Here is an 18,240-nt window from a genome sequence, read left to right as displayed (position 1 = left end):
ATTTAAATGTGGCTCTTAACTCATCACAAATATTCGCATTTCTTTGAATGAGTACACATTTTCCAATGCTCCAAATGAGAATTGGTCTAAGGTTTACCAACTCAAGTCATCACAATACGCTGTTGGAGTGGGCATCCCCTAATTATTGAACGTTATCAGCTTGTTTTGTGACTATGTGCACCTACCTAACAGTGCCATTATGATACCAACTTAACCAGGCTCTTTGACAAATAAATCATTTGTAGCTTAAATTTGCCATTTGTTGGCTGGAGCATATTCTCCTGAGATAAGTAAGCATGCAGCAAAAGTGCATCTGGCACACAATGAGCACTCTTAAGACTGAACAGTGAAACATACAACAGTTCACAATACATACAGTCTTTGCTTTTTGGTGCTTTTGCCCAGAGGTATGATTAATTCCTGAGTATGTAAAGTCTCCTAGTATTGTACATACAAACAAATAAATGCAGAATACTTACAGTTCTCTTACAGCAAAATTAGAACAGTGGATATCTCCCCATGGTGAAATCACAACCGTTAATATAGTGGTAAAATTTTGGATTTGCACAATTAAAAGCAATCTAGGCCACAGCTGTGCTTTGCGTTCTTTATTTTTTTCTTTAAGTTGTTCTCTTTAACTTTCTCAGACTGTTACTGCACCATGCCACAGGGAGAAGATAGACTGTTACTGTAGAGTGACAAAGTGCCAGTTTTTTTTCCTCCCTACACTGGTCAACCAATTAATGATTAATTAAAGATTGATGGCTTGTCACACAACTGGTTGGTGGTTATCAAGTTCCAGAATAGTTCATTTGGTTTTAAATAGAAATGTCTAATTAATGAACTGAACCAGGTTGTTGTAATACATTATATAAATGACCAAGAGAAGACATGATTTCTCAGTTTCAATAAACTGCCAAAATTCTGGAAATATTTGACTACATGGCCGAACATAAGGACATCATTACTACTTATGTTACACAATTTTGCTATTTATTCATATTTTAAAGAAATATCGTGTTCCCCAGTTAGTGTTGCATTCAGAGTGACTCCTCTAAATGTTTTATGCATCTACTAAAGTTTTCTCAGGATTTTGGATTGTCTAATCTGCCATTGAAATAGATCTGATCCACCTTATTAAAGTTAATGATTCCAGGACTGTACCACTTACTAAAAAGAAATATTCTTTCAAGTGTTCATTTTCACATGAGATCACATCGTGTGAAAGATGGTCCATAACTACATTTGCATTAGAAAGTTTCATTTTTGATTTATTTTGTCAACTTTGTCATAATTGAATATCCCTGTAGCTTTTTCCTTTTCTAAATTGACATTACTCTGAAGGTTTGTTGATGTTGAGCTGAGATTCAATGCTCCACCACATACTTGTTCTAGGATCTTACTTCTGATATAAGCCAATAAACTTTTTTCCCCTAGTAGACTGGCTGAATAAATGTCAGTTCTTGATGTTATTATGCTAGTTATTCTATACAGTTATTCTAACCACCATCCCCCCACTACCCTCCCCACCCCAGCTACAAACATCTAGCACTAAAATGATTACAGTAAAACTTGAAAAATTCCCGGTATTTCATTAACTTTTCTTGCAGTTTATCTTGCTTTGTGTGTGTGCAATTACTTGATGACATTCTAACATGGCAAGTTACTTCACCAGTCTGTACAAAGCACAGCAGCATGGTGTTGACTACTTCAAGGACCAAGGAAAGAAAAAGCTGATGATTTCATTGATAATATATCTTAAATAGTTCCAAAAAGTAAAAAAAAACTTATTCAAACATAACTTTTGAAGTACAAAACATGTTGTGCTAGTTTTATAATCCATAAACAAATTGACAAAACATAAAACGAATAGAAAATGTACAATTTACAAATTATATTTGTCTTTAGCCGTTTACATTTTAACAATTTTTCCTTCAAAACGTTTACTAGTGAAAGTTGTTTCCTCATTTAATATATTTTTAAGGAGATTCCATGTATGAAAATTCCTATAAGTGCTCACCCACAAAGTATTCCTCTGTACACTTTTGCTTACATGCAACATATGCTTGTTTCATTACAAGTCTTAATATCATTGACAATATTTCTTGCTTGCACATCATAAAGAAATAATAGTAAAAGAAAGGAACAATCTGCCACTATTACAAATCTGGCAAAAATACAAATTATTAATACACCAAACATCTTTATACAGTATTTACACTCTGGTATTACAAATAATACATCTCAAATTAAAAAGCACTTTGTGAAGCTGAACATTATCCGGTATGAAACATGCTCTAAGTAGAATTAGCAATTTAAATCAAGAATGCTTATGAATTAAGAGACGTTCTTTATTTGTGCTGTTTTAAGAAGCAGCGAAAAATGGCCTGCGTGGACTATCATCTTTACAATTATTACAAAGTAATTATTCACATCTTTTGACACCTTAACCACTTTCAAACACTTGCAGATATTTTCTTTAATGGGTAATGCAATAAAGAATCCACTATTGATTTTTTTTTTTTAAGTTCACTTATTTTTCTCTTTTCATTATTTTCTCCCAAACAGTGCATCTTGGCCAACATGTTACCTGCTCAGCAGGCTCCTGTTACACACATATTTCCATAGAATGGTTATGTGCGGCTCTTACCGAGGCTTTACAATAATTTCCTGTCCAGAAACATATAATGACTTCCAGGATTTGCAGCATGACCAAAGCAACTTTGGCCTTTTATCCAAGAGCCACACAGCAGCATTTACCGGATGTATGAATTAGCAACAAAATCTAAAAAAAAATTGTGCAGGCATTTAAATATGTACATTTCCAATAACATTCTAAAATTTACCTTTTAATTTTTTTAATCCATTCTATTTTTTTGTGAAAGGGCTTCATTGCACTTTTTTTAAGTACCATCTCTCATGATCACACTTTCATCATATTGAAACAGAGATGATAATAAAGAACAGAACAATTTTGCCAGAAGTATTTTCATGTAAAATAACAATTTGGACTATTCTGCATTTAACTGATAGGGTGCAAAATATGAAAAAGGGTTTTAGAATTTTAGGGGCCATTTAGGGGCACTTTCACAGAATATTTGAGATGAGAAAGGGTTCAAAGGATCTAATACTCCCAAATGCACATTACACAAACAAAAACTCCCAACTAAGTTTACAGAACTTTTTGGGCGAGCAATCAACAAAGAAATAAAACAACATTAGAACAGCAACGGTTAAGAGAAAATCTGATACAGATGTCCAAAATAGTGAAAGGTTTAGATGAGGCAAACATGGAAAAATAATCTCTATGATCAGTGACTTGGTAACTACAGGGCAAAAATTTAAGATCATCCCAAAAAAATGAAAGGGAAAGTTAGGAGATTTTGGCCTGGAGTTTTCTCTCGATGTACGTTGCGTTTTTGGGTGCAGTTCACCCAATATCAGCATAACTGAGCAGACGATCATAGAATGTTAAACCCAAATTGCATTCAGTGCAGTTTGGGGTTTTTTTATTCATTCATAGGATGTGGGCATCGTTGGCTGGGCCAGCATTTATTGATCCCCAATTGCCCTTGAGAAGGTGGTGGTGAGCCGCCTTCTTGAACCCTGCAGTCCAAGTGGTGTAGAAATCTTTTAAACTCGTTTTCAAAAGATGATGCCTAGAAGCAGCCCCCACCCACAAAACCGGCCATGTCCCCAGGTTGAATTAATCACCGTTGGGAGTTTCTGCTAATTGTGCTTGTTCAGGCACACGGTCACTGATAGATAGATCTTGAATGAATTTTTTAAAGTGCTCAGAAACTGACTGCTGTACCCAGTGTAACTAGAAAATTGTGTATTGTGTTGTATATTTCCAACAGTCAATTTTAGTAATTTAAAATTAGGTTACTTACAGGTGGTGATTCAACACTGTGATTTAAAATGCTTTTTTTAATTGATAAAAACATTCCAACTGTATTAATCAAACAATATCAAATTGCCTTTATTAAGTATATCAATGAATCCTTTTTAATGTAACATTTTATTTCCTTTAATTATTTTTAATTGCGCTGGTTTGCGTTCAGCAAAATGCAAATGAATTGGATCTGAAACTTGGGGGATAAAACACTTATAAAAATAGACACAATTTTGGGTGTAGTTTGCAATGGAATTGCCAATTGCACCATAGCAGGAATTCTACCCCATAATTATTGCGCAAAGGATCGTTCGAAAATGGAATACCCTACCTAACAAAGACACTAATGGAAGCAGAATCCATAACAGCTTTTAATTGGGGAGTAGATAAATATTTGAAAAAGAAAATAAAAAAAAAAGTAATGGAAAGGAATGGAACTACGTGGATAGTTATTTCAAAGAATAGTAAAAGTTGGGATGGGTCAAATGGTCTCCTTCCATGCTGCAATCTGTAATTCTATGGAATGACTATATAAGCTAAGAATCTTTACATATCGTAGAATGGCTACAAAACAAGGCCATTCAGCTGTCCTGTCTGTGCTAGGTCTCTGATGGGGTGATTCACCTCAAGCCGCTCCCCCACCTTCTCCCCATAGCCCCACACATTCCTTCTTTTCAGGTAATAATCCAATTTATATTTAGCATTTGTAATGGTTGTAGGTGCAGCAACAATTGCTTCACCTGCTTAGATTAAAAGGGGTGAATGTTGCAGAACTGTGTGTTGCTGGTGGAGCCTCAGCTGCAACCCACACAGATTGGAAATTGGCTAACCCTCAACATGTGTTTTTCCATCCATTGATTTCAATGGATGGAAAACTGTGTGCAAAGCAGCCAGAAATTCAAGATTTGTGCTGAACGGACGACACTTGGCAGCAGAGCCTTAGAATACTTTCTACTATTGCTGGCTGTATGACGTACTCATACTGCTGACCCATGATAGGCAAGTCTTGCACAGCTAAAGATGTGCCAATTGCGTCTGTTAAGGCTGGCTGACTCCAGACAGAAGATTTTAACACTCTTAACCCAATGAGAACCAAATGTAATGAAAGTTCAAAATTAAATGACTCTATTTGCCTCGTTATTCCCATGTGGATTAGGATTAGTACTGATGTGGATGTTAAACATCAATGAGACAAACAGCCCAAATAGGTTTAATGATATTTCAAAAGACTAAGATATAGTTCAGGTTGAAACCTACTAGACGATTTCGCTAGCCCTGATTCAAAGCATTTATCTCAGTTTTATAACTTTGATAGTGTAGTGATGCTGAATTTGAGCTCATGAATATTAAAGAAGCTAGATTCCAGTGGTGAAACTATTTCCTTTATTAAATTTCAGCCCTGTTTCTCTTAGTGTTGAAAGTTACTGTGTGAGGAAGCATTTTTGATAAAATTAATTTATTCTGTTATGTCCCCCGTATTCAAAATGTTTGTTCCCTGTAAGGATGGTACAAATAGGTTCCCTTGCTCGTATTACCTGAGTGCTTCATCATTAACTCAGCTGTGCGGTTCCACTCAAAGCAAGCCCCATCATTTTACTATTAGTCATGGCTGAAATTGTGGAAAAGGTTGTGTGAAGTCTTTCCCGGAATGAAACTTACAGCTTCAGATTCATCTTCAAGCAATTAAATTATACTGGAATCAATTATTCACACTAGACAAATTCAGTGACAATTCCATCAGTGAAAAACATCCACTTAGATTGAGTGCAAGATATGAAGAAGCTTTTCACAAAAACATTGCCCTTATCCTGTATTATTTTTGTAAAATAATGTGGTAAGCGCTTTACACCAAGACAGAATGTTCCACACAAACCAACTTCCCCCAAATGCCTCTTTAAAGCTATATCTTCTTCTTCTGGTTACTAAGTTTTCTTACATAATTAGGCATCTTCGTTGCCATGACAGCTGACTAAGAATCAAGGACAAATTATAGCAGCAACATTGTTCCTGTGTAAAGCCCACTTTAATTATGCAATGCATGTTATTTAAATAATTAAATGGATGCTTCAGCATTGGGCTTGATTGGAACTGAGTCCTTGGTGGACCCATAATTCCTTGCAAAAACATGATGTCAAGACAACCAAGTGGTCTCAATAAATAAGTGCTGAAAATTTAAGGAAAACTAAAAATCATCACAGTTGAAAAAGAAAATGGGAGAAAAACTGGACGATGTAATGAAAGCGATACATTTAATTAATTAAAGTTAGTTCTCTTTTACCGGAATACATGAGTCACTTGTGGTTCTAAATTAACTACTAGAATTAACTATGTTAAAATTGGATGAACATTCAATGTGTCTATAGGATTTCCTTCTGTCTATCTTAATGGAGGTATTAATTTGTTAACCTGGATAAATGTCCTAAGTGGATAAAGGAATGTCATATGAGTTATATCTTTGTCAGCTATTATCATGAACAGTCATTTTGACCTTGTAAGCCTAACTTATTCTAGGATGTGCTTATATTGTTATAACAAAATCAAACCACAATATTTATGAGGCTCTGCTAAACAATCAAAATGATATTTTTCGATAGTTTTCAATTGGAATCAAATAAGTGCACCAAACAGAGAGCACATTGTAATATTGTACGTATTGCACAACTGCTTCATATATCATCCACCTGACCAATGTAAGGGTGCAGCAGCTGTCAATTTATTTTATTAATTGCTGCAATGAAATGTAATCGAAGTAGATGGTAACTGAAATTGAAAGCTTAAGCCAGAGCTAGGATATGCTCCCAGGGCATGCGCAAAAAACATTAAATTAAATATCTGCAGTATTTCACGAGCTAACAGATTAAACCAGCGATATTAAAGCTTCTGTGAGTATATGATATGAATCTGTGCCATTTACTGCTCACAGGGTCCGGCAATGTGAGGGAGCTAGCTACATAAAGAGACAGTATCCCCTATTTCAAACATGCTCAGAAGGGCATAGAGGAAAAAACACAAAATTCCCACATATTGGAAATAAAAGCCCAGTGTGACATAAACATAACCGAAACAGGCTGCAGATATTAACAGCTCATTGAATCAAGCGTAGCTTTTGTATTGATAGTCGATTGCCCTTTCCTCCCTCATTTTCTCTTCCCTAAGTCAGCCGTCCCTCTGCAGCCAAGATGCTCGGGCAAGCAATGCCTCTTTTTGTTGACCACCGCCAGGAGGAATGGCAGTGGCATAAGAATGTTGAGATTCATTCAATTTTGCCCCTTGCTTTTCTTCTCTGATTGAGTTTAGGAAACTTGGAAAACAGAGCGCTCAAGGCCAGGAGCTTGATAGCAGAATGGAAAATCCATTCTGAATCCAACTAATCCAGAACACCGTGCTGCTTGTAATGAGCATGATTCTAATAAAATCAAGTGACTCTCCATTACTGCTTTGCTAATAGTGACATACTTGCTAATTTTCATCTCCCATCTCGGGACTCTGACCTCGCCTTCGCACAGCTGTAACGGTGAGGCAGTCAAAGTGGCCATGGATAAATTTCTCCTGGTCTTCTGATGGAATACTTTAAGTATTGAAAAGTTCTAGTCCAGAAGCTGTGGAAAGTGTACTTAACTGACAATGCAGTCCTCAGTCTGAGACACAGTACAACTTGAGCAAAAAGCGCCTAAATACTGCACAACCTGAGTTATTTCCCAAATCGCAGAAACACTGGTTATCTCCATAGTCTAGTTTTGTAGCTTTTAATACACTGTACATTCAACAATCAGAAATAGATTAATGCACCATGCGGTTACTTCTTTAGAACTGCAAAGCAACCATCTTAGCCTGTTAATAATGTCACGATTTCAGAAATACAGAATTACACCAGTTTCTTCTGCTTTACCAAAATGCATTGATAATAGTTGTTCAGAGGCGGCAGTTAGGGATCTCTGTGTTACACAGCGTTGGACAAAAGCAAAAATATTACTTTGCAGACGGTCACTATGAACAATGCTCGATGCACAAGATAGGATTTTCATAATCAGCCTCTGCCTAGGCAATTTAATTTGTATCACAACCTCAGTCTTTTAGGAAAAAACATGAAGTCATGCAAATGCAGTTTAAAGTCCTCGAGTACATCGTATTTATTTTAATCCACAATAACGTAAAATACCCTCATTTTCAGTTACAACAGTACCTGCGAGTAAATATTTTGAATTTTTTTTTTGAAGTTAACAGCAACATCAATTTAATTAAGAAACAAAGTCCAACAAATTTACAAAGCAACATTACTGTTTGTGGAAATAAACTTAGCACACGATCTGCTGCATTCTGCTCTACCGGACACATCGTCTTTCAGGTCAGATTCTCAAAGTAAATGGCGTTGGACAGAAGGCTGCATTACACTGGAGAGAAGGGAATGAGCTGAAAAGGCGCAGCAAATAAGAAAATAAATATGACGAATTATTCAAGCATTACTTCCGTTATGAACCAATTTCAAGGCTTGGTAGTGCTAACAACATTTGATTCTCATATTCGGTAACGTTTGATAAAGCCTGCACATGATAACAAGTGTCAAAACATGTCTCTTCAATGCCTTGCACCGTATTGAGTAGGATGTTAAACAATGCAGCAAAGCAGACAAAGGCTGACGGGAGGCTGTTGAAACCAGTGATATTTAGTGAAAATGAGAGACAAAACCCATTTACAGGGACATATTGGATGAAGGGAAGGAAAAGATAAAGAGTTAGAACAGGCACAGATATCACAGTATTCCTCATTGCGGCATCGTCCCCTGTGCATGAGGGAATAGTTGAGAGCCTGAAGCCAGTGAGGAGAAAGAAGAGGAGGAAGGTACTCGCCTCTCAGGTCTGGACCTAGAATATAAAAAAGTAACAATTAATATAGATTTCATTTTTGCATGCTGCATTATCTTGATAAAAATACAATTTATTCCGAAAAACTTGCAAGAATCCCACTTGCACACAATCTAGGCTGACTCTCCAGAGCAGTACTTGCTTAAACGGAGTCCCTCCTGTCTTGTCCTTTCAGATGGACGTAAAAACCCCATGGCACTATTGAAAGAAGAGCAGGGGAGTTTTCCCTCGAATATATAAAAACAAAAAACTGTGGATGCTGGAAATCCAAAACAAAAACAGAAATACCTGGAAAAACTCAGCAGGCCTGGCAACATCGGCAGAGAAGAGCAAAGTTGACGTTTGAGTCCTCATGACCCTTCAACAGAACTAAGTAGAAATAGGAAAGGGGTGAAATATAAGCCCCTTTCCTATTTCTACTTAGTTCTGCTGAAGGGTCATGAGGACTCGAAACATCAACTTAGTTATCCCTCATGTCCTGACTAATATTTACCCCACAACCAATATCACTTAAAGATTATCTGGTCACTATCTCAGCGCTGCATGTGGGGTCTTGCTGTGTGCAAATTGGCTGCTGTGCTTCCTACAGGAAAGGGACTACATTTCAAAAGTACTTCATTGTTGGAATATCTTGTGGTTGTGAAAGACATGTTTGAAACCCAAGTTGCCTCATTCTTTAGTTTCAAGATTATTAAAAAGGATATCCTGTCTTGCACATGTAAGTGTATTCCTCCTTCAAGATTGTCAGTTCTGCTGGATTAAAAGTGACACTGTAAGTCTTTCAACTGTCTGATTGTATCTTCATGGGTAGCTTCTTCATAAAAATACCTGACTTACAGGATTTGTGGAATAAAGTGGGAGGTGTTATAAAAACAAAAAACTACTGCGGATGCTGGAAATCCAAAACAAAAACAGAATTGTCCCTACAACCACCCCCCCACCCCCACCTCAATTTCTCTCCCCCCGCCCCCCACCTTAAACCAGCTTATATTTCACCCCTCTCCTAACTATACTCAGTTCTTTTGAAGGGTCGTGAGGACTCGAAACGTCGACGCTTTTCTTCTCCACCGATGCTGCCAGACCTGCTGAGTTTTTCCAGGTAATTCTGTTTTTGTTTTGGGAGGTGTTATAATCCCAGACCAGATCCCCAAATTTTGTTACAGTCCTGGATGAGACCTGCAATTTTTTCATGATCTGGTTAGGGACCAGTAATGTTACTTTTGTCAAAGAATTTGAAATCCCACAGGATGAAGCCGCAAAATTCCAGTTTTAAACGAAGAAAAGAAATTTTACCAAGCGCCAGTTAACAAAGCAGTCAATACTCTATCTTAAATCTAACATGCAGAATTAACATGAGGTAAACATTAATTAATAGGCAAACTGGGTCGTACACACCACAAACTGCATATTGAATGGCAAGCACAACCAAGACAGGTCACCGAATTTCTCAGCAACCCACCCAGATGTCAGTTATCACTGTGAGTCACAGTAATTCTTTAAAGACTCTGTCTTCCTCGTGATGGGTTTCAGCTCCTCTCTTTCAAAGAGCAAGTTTGATCCCCAGCCGGCAGCAGCTCTGCTCCACCCAAGTTCCACGGGTATAATCCTCACCTAAAAGGCACACGATTCTAGACCTCTCTCAAACCTGCTCCCAGGGTGCCTTCTTGGTCTCTTTTCCAGCTGAGCTGACTCACCCCCATGACTGCACTCACCTTGGGTGGCCAGGTTACACTCCAGTGTCTAAACACAGGCAAGGTCCCAACCACTCAGCCACACCGCTGCCAACAACAGCTTCTGGGCTTTCACAAGCCCCAGTCTCCTCAGCAACACTGGGCAATCCCTGCTCTGGGGCTTCCCTGGGCCTCAATCTCTCCTCAGCAGCACTGAGTAATCCCTGCCCGGAGCTTCCCCGAGCCTCAATCTCTCCTCAGCAGCACTGAGCAATCCCTGTTCCGGGGCTTCCCCGAGCCTCAATCTCTCCTCAGCAGCACTGAGCAATCCCTGTTCCGGGGCTTCCCTGTGCCCAGCTCTTAGCCGAATGGAGCTAGTGGCTCCCGGAGCTTCTCTGAGCCCCAGCCCCCTCAGCAGCTCGGAGCTAACGGCAGCACCTCAGCTTCATGGAGCCGACCCTCCTTTTTGTCTGCTCACCATGGGCTGCTGTTTAAGCTGGCCCTCGAATTGATCTAAATGACCTGTTGATGGTCTCCCAACAGGATTCCACCCCTGTTCCTAGGTAGGATCAACTGGATCAACCCTTGTTAAAAGAATGTTAAAATCTCCAGTCAACCAAAGGTCACTCCCCCCCACAGGTGCTAACTTACACACACACACACACACACACACACACACACACACACAAAAATCCAAATCCAATATCGATTCCCTCGCAGAGGGAAGGCTGTTGGAAGGAACGATACAAATGGGTCTATGGGACAAGGCTGGACCAATTTTACGCACAAAGCCTTATTGAGGGAATTTAAGACGGCAGCAAGGCTGTGTTCAAACCTGTGTTCATTTGGATGCTAGATCTGGTTCAGAGGCTGGGAGGGGAGCTGGGAGACAGGAAGGGGAAGATCAGGGCGAATATGTCTCTGGAAACAGGAGGATTCAGTGAGAAGGCAGATAAGTGAAGTTGAAATCAAGCGAAAGGGTTAGACTTCTTGAACCAAATGTTCTTTTCCAGATCCTAATTTATTTTATTTTCTCATGACTTGTGAAAACACTTCCTGGGTTACCATTACTTTTTTCAAGATTAAAATGGTGATACTGGCAGTTCAGACAAGAATGGCAAATATATCTTAAGATAATGATAATTGTGACTAGATTCCTCAGCTTTTTGGGTGGGCGTGAGAAACTTTTTTTTTTAAACCAGGAACTTAGTGAATTTTACTCTACAAAAGAAAAACACAACTGTTTAGATTTGTGAAGTTCTCACCATGATCTTGATTTCCTAACCCTTGCACTGGCTGACCGATCTGGGAAGATGGAACTGTGATGATGTAGCTCTCCTCCAGTTGCTCCTTGTAGTGACCTTGACCGTGGGATCTCCAGCTCAAACACTGTGGGTGTTGCCATGTCTAATTCCAGGAAAAGAATGTTTTCAGCCTAAACCAGATAGGAAACAGAATCACAAGTTATACTCCAATTCTCCATCACTTCTGAACTGCATCATCAGTGTCCCAAAAAAAATCACAGCTGTTCTAGCCTATTCCCACTGTAACTTTGACAGAAAAACACTGAAATGCCTAGAAACTTAGCCTGGGCTCTGATACACCGGACCCCAACAAAGCGGCAAGCTTTCTGGGAAGGCTTTGTGAGGGTAGAATCTCTAATTGTCCCCTTATAAAGTCATCAGCATGAAGGCAGGGGAAACTCTGAATGACCAGGGGTATACAGTCGGGAGGGAGTTGCTCTGGGAGTCCTCAACATCGACTCTAGACCCCATGAAATCTCACGTCATCAGGTCAAACATGGGCAAGGATACCTCCTAGTTTTTTTTTATTCATTCATGGGATGCGAGTGTCGCTGGCTAGGCCAGCATTTATTACCCATCCCTAATTGCACTTGAGAAGGTGGTGGTGAGTTGCCTTCGTGAGCTGCTGCAGTCCATGTGGTGTAGGTACACCCACAGTGCTGTTAGGGAGGGAGTTCCAGACGATTTTGACTGATCCGCTGCCCTCCCTCAGCTGGCGAATCAGTACTCTTCCATACTGCACACCACTTGGAAGAAGTACTGAGGGTGGCAAGGGCACAGAATGTTCTCTGGGTGGTGTCCTCAATGTCCATCACCAAGATTGGCTTGGTATCACTATTCTTGACCAAGCTGGCTGTGCCCTCAGGGCATATCTGCCAGACTAGGCTGGCAGCAGATGGTGAGGGAACCAACACGACAGAAAAAGCTACTAGGCCTTGTCCTCACCAATTTGTTGCAGGAGCATCTGTCCATGACAATATTGGTAGGAATGACTGCCACACAGTCCTTGTGAAGAAAAGGTCCCATCTTCACATTGAGCAGACCCTCCATCATGTTGTGTGGCACTACCACACATTTTGACGCAGCGACAGCGAAGGAATGGTGATATCTTGCCAAGTCAGGATGGTGAGTGGCTTGGAGGGGAACTTGCAGGTGGTGGTGTTCCCATGTTTCCGCTGCCCTTGCCTTTCTAGATGCTAGAAGTCATGGGTTCGGAAGGTAGTGTCTAAGGAGCCTTGGTGAGTTCCTGCAGTGCATCTTGTAGATGGTACACACTGCTGCCAATGTGCAGCATTGGTGGAGAGAGTGAATGTTTGTGGATGTGGTGCTAATCAAGTGGGCTGCTTTGTCCTGGATGGTGTCAAACTTCTTGAACATTGTTGGGGCTGCACTCAACCAGGCAAGTGGGGAGTATTCCATCACACTCCTGACTTGTGCCTGGTAGATGGTGGACAGGCTTTGGGAGTCAGGAGATGAGCTACTCGCCACAGGATTCCTAGCCCCTGACCTGCGCTTGTAGCCACAGTATTTATATGGCTGGTCCAGTTCAATTCCTGGTCAACAGTAAGCCCCCAGGATGTTGATAGTGGGGGGTTCAGCGTTGATAATGGCATTGAATGTCAAGAGGCAATGGTTAGATTCTCTCTTGTTGGAGATGGTCTTTGCCTGGCACTTGTGTGGGGTGAATGTTACCTGCCTCTTGTCAGCCCAAGCCTGGATATTGTCCACGTCTTGCTGCGTTTGGAGATGGACTGCTTCAATATCTGAGGAGTCGCAAATGGTGCTAAACGTTGTGCAATCATCAGCGAACATCCCCACTTCTGACCTTAGGATGGAAGGAAGGTCATTGATGAAGCAGCTGAAGATGGTTGGGCCAAGGACACTACCCTGAGGAACTCCTGCAGTGATGTCCTGGAACTGAGATGACTGACCTCCAACAACCACAACCATCTTCCTTTGTGCTAGGAATGACCCCAACCAGCGGAGAGTTTTCCCCCTGATTTTCATTGACTCCAGTTTTGCTGGGGCTCCTTGATGCCACACTTGGTCAAATGCTGCCTTGATGTCAAAGGCACTCATTCTCATCTCACCTTTTGAGTTCAGTTCTTTTGCCCATGCTTGAACCAAGGCTGTATGTCAGGAGTTGAGTGACTCTGCCGGGGCCCAAACTGAGTGTCAGTGAGCAGGTTATTGCTAAACAAGTGCCACTTGATAGCACTGTCGATGACCCCTTCCATCACTTTACTGATGATGGAGAGTAGACTAATGGGGCGGTAATTGGCCGGGTTGGATTTGTCCTGCTTTTTGTGTACAGGATATACCTGGGCAATTATCCACATTGCCGGGTAGATAGCTGCACTGGAACAGCTTGGCTATGGGCACAGCTAGTTCTGGAGTGCAAGTCTTCAGTACTATTGCTGGAATATTGCCAGGGCCCATAGCCTTTTCAGTATCCAGTGCCTTCAGCTGTTTCTTGATATCACATGGGGTGAATCTAATTGGCTGAAGGCTGGCAGCTGTGATGCTGGGGACCTCCGGAGGAGGCTGAGATGGATCATCCACTTCTCACTTCTGGCTGAAGATTGTAGCAAATGTTTCAACCTTATCTTTTACACTGATGTGCTGGGCTCCCCCATCATTGAAGATGGGGATATTTGTGGAGCCTCCTCCTCCAGTGAGTTGTTTAATTGCCCATTACATTTCACGACTGGATATGGCAGGACTGCAGAGCTTAGGCCTGATCAGTTGTTTGTGGAATCACCTAGCTCTGTCTATCACTTGCTGCTTATGCTGTTTGGCACGTAAGCAGTCCTGTGTTATAGCTTCACCAGGTTGACGCCTCATTTTCAGGTATGCCTGGTGCTGCCTCTGGCATGCCCTCCTGCACTCTTCATTGAACCAGGGTTGATCCTCTGACTTAATGGTAATGGTAGAGTGGGGGACCTACTGGGCCACGGGGTTACAGATTGTGTTTGAGTACAATTCTGCTGCTGCTGATGGCCCACAGCGCCTCGTGGATGCCCAGTTTGGAGTTGCTAGATCTGTTCGAAATCTATCCCGTTTAGCATGGTGATAGTGCCACACAACACGATGGAGGGTATCCTCAGTGTGAAGACCGGACCGAACCACCACAATGACTGTGCGGTGGTCACTCCTACTGATACTGTCATGGACAGATGCAACAGGCAGGATGAGTATGTTTTTTCCTCTTGTTGGCTCCCTCACCACCTGCTGCACACCTAGTCTAGCAGCTATGTCCTTTAGGACTTGGCCAGCTCGGTCAGTAGTGGCGTTACTGAGCCACTCTTGGTGATGGACATTGAAGTCCCCAACCAAAGTACATTCTGCTTCCTTGTCACCCTCAGTGCTTCCTCCAAGTTGTGTTCAACATGGAGGAGCACTGATTCATCAGCTGTGGTGGGGGTGGTATGTGGTAATCAGCAGGAGGTTTCCTTGCCCATGTTTGACCTGATGCCATGAGACTTTATGGGGTCTGGAGTCGATGATGAGGATTACGAGGACAACGCCCTCATGACTGTATACCACTGTGTTACCACATCTGCTGGGTCTATCCTACTGGTGGGGCAGGACACACCCAGGCTTGTGATGGTGGTGTCTGGGATATTTTCTGTAAGATATGATTCCAAGAGTATGACTATGTCAGGCTGTTGCTTGACTAGTCTGTGAGACAGCTCTCCCAATTTTGGCACTAGCCCCCAGATGTTAGTAAGGAGGACTTTGCAGGGTCGACAGGGCTGAGTTTTCCATTGTTGTTTCCGGTGCCTAGGTCGATGCTGGGTGGTCCATCCGGCTTCATTGCTTTTTGACTTTCTAGCAGTTTGATACAACTGAGTAGCTTGCTAGGCCATTTCAGAAGGCAGTTAAGAGTCAACAACAGTTCTGTGGATCTGGAGTCACATGTAGGCCAGGCCAGGTAAGGGCGGCAGATTTCCTTCCCTAAAGGACATTAGTGAACCCGATGGGTTTTTACAACATTCAGCAATGGTTTCATGGTCATCATTAGACCTTTGATTCCAGATTTTTGTTGAATTCAAATTCCACCATCTGCCATTGTGGGATTCGAACCCAGGTCCACAGAGCCTGACCCTGGGTCTCTGGATTACTAGTCCAGTCACAATAACACTGGACTATTCAAGTGGCACTTACATAGCACTAACCCACTCAATGATGTTCAGTTAGAGTTCTGCCAGGGCCACTCAGCTCCTGACCTAATTACAGCCTTTGTCCAAACATGGACAAAAGAGCTAAACTCAAAAGGGGAGGTGAGAGTGACTCCCCTTGACATCAAGGCAGCATTTGAACTAGTGTGACATCACGGAGCCCTGGCAAAATTGAAGTTAATGGGAATCGGGGGGAAAGCTCTCCGCTGGTTGGAGCCATACCTAGCACAAAAGAAAATTATTGTGGTTATCGGAGCCCAATCATCTCAGTCTTAGGACATTATTGCACAAGTTCCTCAGGGTTGTGTCCTAGGACCAGGGTACGGGCTCCATATTTGACCCATTCTCTGGGTAGAGAGGTTCCTCCTGAATTCCCTATTGAATTTATTAGTGACTATCTTATATTTATAGTCTCTAGTTCTCATCTCACATTATAGGCTGGACTTAGTTGAGTCTGCCTGAGTGGGCACGATGGCTGGGAGTATTGGGCAGGAGTACTCACCATGGATTCCTGATGTCGGGAAAACTGTTCCCAATTAAGTTGGGAATGAGAGAATCCCACTCACTGGCACCGGGAAGGCAATTTAGCTCATAAATGAGCCACTCAAAGCCAATTATCCCTGAGCCCATCCGACTTAGTGGGAGCTCAGGGACTTAACGAGACTCATACGACTCTCCTGTTGTTCCTGAAGGCTGCCCAGTGAACCCCTATTGGGTTTACCTATGGACTTGTGGGAGGCCATTCCTTGCCATGATCGATCAAGGGACCCGGCATTGGGAAAGGTTGATGGGGGGGTGGAGGAGGTGGCGCTGAAAGCCAATCCCCGTCCTCGCTTCCAAACTCCCTGCCACTGCCCCCTGGCAACCCTCTCCCCACTCGCCTGTGTGCTGGAGTCCAGGATCCTGGGGATGGGTCTCCGTGTATTACTGGCAGCAGCCACTGTTCCTCTGAGTGTCCAGCAGCTCTTGGGGGCGGTATTTCTGCCACACATGGTTTGATTGAGTGCAAGCCCGACGTTGGCCTGTTAAGTGCCCAATGGACACTTAATTGCATTGGGCCTCCCCTACAGAGGTGACGTGGGGTTCCCGCTGATTCTCCAGCCAGTCGGAGAAGCCCATGTCGTTGCAACTAAGTCCAGTCCTATGTCTCCTCTATGAAACCCCTTCATAATCTTCAACACCTCAGTCATACCACCCCCTCAGTCTTCTTTTTTATAGAGAAAAGAGCCTCAGCCTGTTCTATCACTCCAGATAGTTATAACCTCTCAGTTCTGGTGCCATTCTGGTCAATCTTCCTTGTACCTTCTCCAGTGCATCTTTGTTGCATTTGATCATCTATGCGGCCTGACCTGCTGTGAATTTCCAGCATTTACTGTTTATCATTCCCCTTTAATTGTCAGCTTATTTTTTGTTGGACTTGTACCACTTGCCACGTGTGCAATAGACCGAACTGTTCTTGTGCTTGTATCCTGTTAAACACAGGGCAAAGGCTCACACTGGAAAATTGTGCTCAGCCCATCAACTGTGCTGGCAATGCAAGTGTTCCCAGCTGAATCCTATTTTCTCTATTAATGGAAAAATGTAGCCAAGGTCCAATAATCAGCAGAAATTTATTCCATTTTTAGCAGGTGGTTAGGCAAAAAGTCAATGAAAGAAAAAGCTGGATAATTCTAAAATGTCAGAGCTTCAAAAACATTAGCACCTATTATGTCATGAACATTGCATCGCTATTAATTGAAAAATAAATATTGGTAAAATGTTCTCACGTCCGCATTTTCTTCCATCGTACTTTTCCGACTCTTCATCGGTTTCTACGTTCTGTTATTTTAGTAAGATGCAGCCTTCAGAATGAGCAACCATCTGAGGTTGAGCACAAATTGAAACGGAGCTGAATTTCACGTGCACCTAGAGGCCATGTTTCCCGTAGGGTGGGGCATGTAAAATAGGGCAGGTGCCTACCCCACTGCCTTCCTGTCCACCTCCGAGCTCGCCTCCAGAATATGGGTGGGTGGGGGGGGAGACAGGCGGGCACCGAAATTGATCCTGATAATATGCTGCCCACGTCACCAAAGGTTTGGAGTGGGCAGCCGGGCGGGAGCAGGAAGACCAATTTTTTAACTTAAACGTTTAAAGGGTGGAAAGGAAGGGGGAGGCGCTCTTCAACGGCTGCCCTTAGCCAATCCCCTCTTCCCTCCTACCTGCTCCCTCGCTTAAATCCACCCTCTCCCTAACCTACCCAAACCCTGCCGGTCCAAGACCCCAGGACTTAACTACTCCGGGAATCCTTGGGCCTGGACCTTCCTTTCCTTTCGCAGTCCCGGGCAGCAA

At 42.2% G+C, this 18,240-nt stretch overlaps 1 protein-coding gene across 2 annotated transcripts in view; it reads right to left on the bottom strand.

The window, feature by feature from the left end:
• Positions 1–7,634: 7,634 nt before the first annotated feature.
• kif3ca (kinesin family member 3Ca) overlaps positions 7,635–18,240 on the bottom strand; it is a 345,217-nt gene continuing 334,611 nt past the window's right edge. For both annotated transcript variants that reach the window (XM_078541471.1, XM_078541473.1), the window contains exons 8-9: positions 11,693–11,862; positions 7,635–8,757 (exon numbers count right to left, since the gene is read on the bottom strand). In XM_078541471.1, coding sequence (XP_078397597.1) covers positions 8,658–8,757; positions 11,693–11,862 — 270 coding nt within the window. In that variant the 3' untranslated portion in view covers positions 7,635–8,657. The remainder of the gene's footprint in view (positions 8,758–11,692; positions 11,863–18,240) is intronic.

This window comes from Cetorhinus maximus, chromosome 5 (assembly GCF_964194155.1).
Source record: "Cetorhinus maximus chromosome 5, sCetMax3.hap1.1, whole genome shotgun sequence".
In the NCBI taxonomy this organism is placed as follows: Eukaryota; Metazoa; Chordata; class Chondrichthyes; order Lamniformes; family Cetorhinidae; genus Cetorhinus; species Cetorhinus maximus.
This window is presented reverse-complemented; position numbering and strand designations above follow the sequence as displayed.